We start from the raw sequence: 6,539 nt of genomic DNA, 5'->3' as shown, positions 1-6,539 counted from the left end.
TGCTCTCGAGTCAGTGTCTCACGAGCCACCGTAAGGCGACGAAGCACAACTGACGCCAACAGTCTCGTTACAACCGGGGTCAAGCTGATACCCTGTGGTTACCACACTCACTACGCGCCCCTTTTTTGAAAATGGGCACTATCACCGATTCTCCCAGTTGTCTGGGGTTTTACTTCACCTGTGAGCTCTAGATGAGCGCCGGCTGGTGGCCATTTCCTTCCTGATCCAGTTTAATTCTTTTCTCCACTCTAAGGCTTTCAAATGCATTATGGTTGATGTTGATGCTTTCCCTACCGCTGTTGCTCCTGTTTCTGCTGCTTTACAACCGATTTATCTATCCAGGTGTCTACTTTTCAGAGAATCTACATGTCCGAAGCACTTCTTCAGAAGTGATAAGTTTGGCTTGATTTTCGTTTCATTCCTGTCCACTGTTCCCGGTATGAATGAGGAATGCCTTCAATTGTTCATTGGTTTAAAGCCGTTGTATTGAACGTCAACAACAAAATTGGTAAGCTGTGGCCAACTTCATTCCTGTCATCAGTACCGGGTTTCCGGGTGATGAATAACCTTATTGAAAGCACTACAAACAATGCATTCGCATTGAGTGTCTTAATGTTTTAGTATTTTTTCATAATATTGTGTAAACCGCTTGTCTTCTCCAATTTCTATCTTCGAGAAGCATTTAGTGACTGTACACTTTTGGGTTTACATCTGCTTGACTCTAGAGTAGTGCCTGACTGCGTTTCCATTGGTTCACTGGGTATTGAGCACTGACGTCATCGGGTCATACCTAGCGAACCACATTTGCTCAACGGGGTATGCCACGGAAGTATAAACGTAATCCAGTTCCTGTATCCAGATACCTTTGAGAGTATATGATGGGCTGTTTAAAAGCTTATCTCTCTCCCCACACTGTTTAACTTCCTCGTCGGTGAAATAATGAGACCAACAGCGGAAGGTCTTCAAAGCACCGGTGTTCGAATCGTTTCTGGTGAGAATCTTGTCGACTTGGAGCACGCAGACGATATCGCCCTCATCTTTGAAAACGAAGGCGAAACACAAGCCTTGTTGAATAGACTGACTACCTTCTTTTGGCACGCGCTTTTCACTTTCAAGGCATGAAGTCACGCTTGAGAACGTGCAACATACCTCTTACATTTCAAGGAGAAGCACCGGAGGTTGTGGAAAATTTTTTACATACCTTGGTAGCTGTATAAGCTCTTGCGGAAATGTGCCTAATGAAGTCAGTACACGAATCTAAAAGACCGGAATCACATTTACTAATTGGCGTCTCTTGTGGCGTCAAGGAGGCTTATCACTGGGTCTTGAAGGCCGTGTATACCATACTACAGTAAGGGCTGTATTATTGTATGGTTGCGGGTCCCTGCGAGCCTCTTCAGGTTTTTGATCGCTGATGACTCAGAAGCGTTGTTGGTGTCGGATGGCGTCAACGAATTTGTAACGATGTAGTTAGAAAACGGGTATTTGTTTGTGTAACGTGTATTTCAAAAGCGAAACACATCCCGCACCACCAACTACGGTGGCTCGGTGGTGTGCTACACATGCCGAAACACCATTTACAAAGACTGGCGTTGTTCCCTGCTTCATTCAGAATGACAAACTTCGAGTTGGACAACGCATGACTTGCTAGAAGGGTGCGAGAGAGATGACGAAGAGCTTGGGTGTTGATGTTGTCCACCTTCCAGAATGGGGTCTTAGTAACTCCTTTGCTTGGCTGAAAACATTGCATGAAATAGCGGCTGATAAATATCGGTGATGTTCTTCCTGTCGCTTTTTTTCTTCTCAAGATGCGTTTTTGACGGGCATAGCTGCTCAACCCACCAATGGTAGTGGACGGCTGGTCAAGTTGTTTGCATGGTATGATAACGAACTGCAAATTAGAGACTGGTATTTCATAGGTGTGACATGTCTGTATTCATCTTGAACCGTTTGTCCATCATTTTTATCAACAATAACAATTAGGCCGAGGTGCGGTACGCGCCCTCAATGGCACTCATCCATCCAAGCTATTGCCCCCAATGCATAGCTCCCTTCCCACTCCCCCCAACTGACAGCCAACTGACAGTGCTGGATTTATGCACCAATTTATTTTCTCCCGCCTGCAGTGCACAGCTATCTACCCCCAAATCATCGTTGAACGAAACTGCGGCAGCTACAACCAGTATACGACGGGTACGCGTTTATTACAGCTGATAATGATGATGATGCGGTACGCCTTCTAGAATGGGGTCCCAATGACCCTTCTCTAGGACATCGCAAGAAATGGTGAATGATCGGTGTCATTAGTGTTCGTGTTGTCAGTTTCTTTCCAGATTGGCTGACTGAGCGTTTGGAAATATAGGCACTTCAGAATGCTTGCGATAGGCCACCACCAAGTGCCTCCCACCACCAACTATTTTGTTTTCTTCCTAAGGCTTTAAATATAATTAGGTAAACCTTGTTGTTGCACTACAGCAAGGCATCAGTGTCAACACTGATGTTACTGTGTCTGGTGATGTTGATACCACCCTTAGAGCCCAATTAGTAGATGTTCATGATGTCAGTGTTTTGTTGTCTCCTGCACAAAACCGCAAGCATTGCTGTCACCCTTAGATAAAGATGCAGATCTATTTAATTCGCGCCCTGATCGCTGCTTGTCTTTGCTTGTGGCGACGGAGTGCTTTTCATTAGCCGAAGGAGTGTGGTAGTTGAAGAATATCATATATGAGAGATTCAGTCGAGTTTTTCTTGTCAACCAACTTGATTTGCAAATGAGTGTGTTTGCCGGAAACACTTACCATTCTTTCTCATTGTGTTAGTTCTGTTGGTTACTAGTTTCTATCTTTTCGCCCTCACAGTTAGCTATGCAAAACTGGTTGGCAACGACTATATGGCAGCTGGACGAGACACGGTTCAAAGCATTCGTCAAAACCCTGGGCGTTCAACGGCGTGGTGTCTGGGTTTGGCGGGACTGGGCACCACAGCATATTTATGTCCTTCGCAAGATGACTACTTCCGAGCTCTTATCCATTCCTGTGTGGACGTTTGGGAAGTCCCCACATTGTTGCGAAATCCCCATAGTGCAGAGCATGTTCATCGCCGCCTTGATCTTTGGTCCCGCGAACTCCTGCGAGTTAGCAATTTGGGCTTGGTGGCCGTTGTGTGGCGTGACGATAGGACAGAGTCGTCTCAACTTTATTCCGAGTCATGCAAGTATAGTTTCCCTGCTAACGGGGGTGGACCGTTCACTAGCCTTGTTCGTCTGTTGCTCTTCGATCGGCCGAATGAGCGCGGCTTCCAACGTTTATCCAATATTGTCGAAGATCGGTTGCTCGACTGCGGATTCATGGGCCGATGGTGGATGTTGGATAACAGCATGCGGGACTATGATATCAATCCTGATGAATGGACCTCCCAATCTATTGTCTCACCATCTTAGTGGTGCCTTGGTGTGTATGTATCCCGAAACGAAGGGTAACCCTCCACCCAGAGACCGTATTCCACAATCTGAACAATTACCATCCCACATTGGTTCGACACAAGTTTCCAAGACATCCGCAATGGAAGGGTCTCCTATACCTACAGAGCCGAAGTCTGAGTCAACTTCACATCCGACTATTGGTGCTGGGGATGATGAATGGGAATTGGTTGATGAGGAGATAGTGTTTGCCGATTGTCACGGTGTTGTGGAGGCCGATATTCTGACTCCCAACAATCCAGTAACATTTGCAGACCTGGACAGTGCGAACCCATTGGTACAGGTGAGTTTTGCCGTGCATTAGTTTCCGTCCCCAAGTTGTTGTTTCTAATATACTTTTTCAATTGTCTCTTGACAGACAATTACACCACAGTTAATGGAAGCTCGTTTGCTGAATATTGCAGACGTTCTAGGTTAGTGCTGGTAATCTCCTGGGTGGTTGTTGTAGTTTCGTTTACTCCGATATCAAACCACATTTGCCTCTAACCTATGAGTTCAGTTTCACAGATTTGAATAAGTAGGAGGCTTTCAATCAAACGAGCTGGCCTCTCACAACAGGTTGTGCCCCCAGTAACCTGTTGGAAGAAGTTCGGACCGCTGGACTATGACATCTTTTGGGTACACGACTACTGTTCACCCCAGGGAAAGCAATATATGAAGACCAAGCATTTTTGAACGGAAAAGCCAAAGTTTAAATGCAACCGAGCATGTCAAATTGGACAGACACCATGCAGTCCGACTAACGCTCAATGTATCTCCAGGTGAAGTTGATCAGTGGTTTCCGACACGAAGAAACTGGACTCCAACGTGATGGGACTGTTCGCGTGCATTTGCGACCCAGCTATATTGACTCAATGTATCTCCAGGTGAAGTTGATCAGTGGTTTCCGACACGAAGAAACTGGACTCCAACGTGATGGGACTGTTCGCGTGCATTTGCGACCCATTGAGCTATATTGAGGGTGTCCTTGAGACGCTTGCAGAGCCTAATGCCAGGTCCACCAATGGTTGGAGGTCTGATGAACGCAGTCTCCTGGCACTCAAGGTTGGGGTCTAGAACGTATGTGCCGACTTGTCCCGTAAAAATGGTAATGCATCCACATTTCCCGCCAATCACCGCTGCCTTGCGGTCAGACTTTTGAGCCAAAGGCTTTGGTTGAGGACCCTAACCGTCCTCCCTCCTAATTGTGGGCGCCCTGACGGTATCCCGGCGTAGGGACAACAATGAATTACACTTATACAAATAAACTTATGCCACATCGGTTGCCACGTGGCACCATCAGCGGAGTCGCCTTACTTGCTGCATACAGCAGGGTGGGTAAGCGAAAACACGCTACTGCTGACGTCTCTCTTCCGTTTTCACATGCTTTCTCTTCCTCCTTCCCTGACCCCAGTACTTCCTCTCTCCTTGTAGACCCGTCAGTTAGGTATGATGAGTCATGTGTTTGAATATTGGTAGCTCGGGTGCTGTTGATCTGTTCGCCGAGCTTGTAATTGATTTGCAGGCGTTTCTTCACCACTCGAGGAGTCATCTTCAATGCGCTGTTAGGTGGATCTCCTGGAATGGTGACGAAACGTTTACAAATCGACAACGAGGCGATTTGGATGTGAGTTTTTGGTTGTGTAGCGGAGCTGCGATCAAAGAGTTCCCAAGACCAAATGGTTAGGTCATGTATTGTGTGTTTCGAACCAGTATTTGGCGAAGAGAGTGCCATTTTCCGTGCCTAATTCAGAGTGACGCAACCAAAGCGGTGGCCAATCGTTGACCTGTCAAAGTTGTATAAAATAGATTACGAAACTTTCGGTGCTACTCGCATTCTAGTGTGGGGACCACGTGATCCCCACTGCGCCCGATTGGAGGCGCTTCGAGATATAGCTGCTAATCGATGTCAATGGCGTTCTTTTCGACAATTTCTATACAGATTTCTTGGGTGCGTGTTTGGATTTGTAAGCACCCCGGAATAATTATGGTAGACTAGCGCTAAGTTCCATCCCGATCCAGTTTTATTCGTTTCTTCACAATAACGCTATCAAATAATTTATGGTTGTACGGCAGCGAAGTATCAATGCGGCACACTGATGTTGTTTTTCACGGTGATGATGATGGTCTCTGGTCTCTTGAGTGGCGCTATGACGATTTTGTTTGAATAAACTGTCCAGACGTAATATCACAATGACAGTGCTTCTGGTATTCTACTTCATCAGCTGTGCCGTGCCATGCATTTGTGGCTATTGCTTGTAGACTGACTTATTGGAAACTATGTAAGCTTCCATCCTTTCGTATATTATGTGTTTAACTATCATTATTATTCGCTTCAGATTGGCCCAGCAGTTTTTGAAGGCCGATACGAGGATGTCCTCGGTACCATGGTCTTTATCGAGCCTCGCGCACGAGAAGAGGATGGCTCTGTGTTGGCTGAACTACGCACTCCTCTGGGTCCTCCTTCTTCCGCGCGACTATCACAACCATCTGTTCAGTTGGTTAAATCTACCAAATGCTTGGTTCTGGATCGGGTATTTTTGAAACCCAAACTAGATTCTCAATCCTCAGAGCAGAATTAGTTTTTAACCTGCATTTTGTATATACGTATCAGGAGCAGTGTAGAAATGTGGACAACCTAATCACCTGTGACTTTTGTCACCTAATTGGAAGGTCTTCCGTTTGGGGATCTCGGAGATGAGTGATCTTTCGAACCTCCACTCACTAACCACTCAGTCAGTCGTGGCTCAATGTTGCATTAGTTTCAGCTGCAGCGTTCATTCTCTGCTGAACGACATGTGAAATAAAGTCAATTAGATAAGAATCAGTGAGTTCGCTACTGGCCAACGACAAGTCTTCGCCAGACCAAGTGACTAATTTAGTAGTTTGGTTGAGTTATAAGACAAAAAGAACGCCAATCAATAGGCTAAACCAATCTAAGGATCGGCCAAGAGTTTCTGGCTGTCAGTGTTGCGACCGATCGCCTGTATTTCGACCAGATTTATGGTACAGTTATTCTGTTCTGGTTCACTCCATGTGAGGTTGTCGTTTTCAATATTCATTGGTCTGCGTGGGTGAGTTA

The 6,539-nt window shown here is 46.0% G+C and overlaps 1 protein-coding gene across 1 annotated transcript in view; it reads left to right on the top strand.

Moving 5' to 3' along the window:
* Positions 1-6,097, top strand: part of T265_06432 (hypothetical protein) — a gene marked incomplete at both ends in the record, with an annotated part of 10,756 nt that extends 4,659 nt beyond the window's left edge. The window contains 2 exons of the mRNA XM_009171690.1: positions 2,859-3,761; positions 5,797-6,097. Coding sequence (XP_009169954.1) covers positions 2,865-3,761; positions 5,797-6,039 — 1,140 coding nt within the window. The remainder of the gene's footprint in view (positions 1-2,858; positions 3,762-5,796) is intronic.
* Between the last annotated feature and the right edge of the window lie 442 nt (positions 6,098-6,539).

Source organism: Opisthorchis viverrini (assembly GCF_000715545.1).
Source record: "Opisthorchis viverrini unplaced genomic scaffold opera_v5_132, whole genome shotgun sequence".
Taxonomy (NCBI): domain Eukaryota; kingdom Metazoa; phylum Platyhelminthes; class Trematoda; order Opisthorchiida; family Opisthorchiidae; genus Opisthorchis; species Opisthorchis viverrini.
Note: the sequence above shows the minus strand (reverse complement) of the source record. Positions and strands in the feature narration are given on the sequence as shown.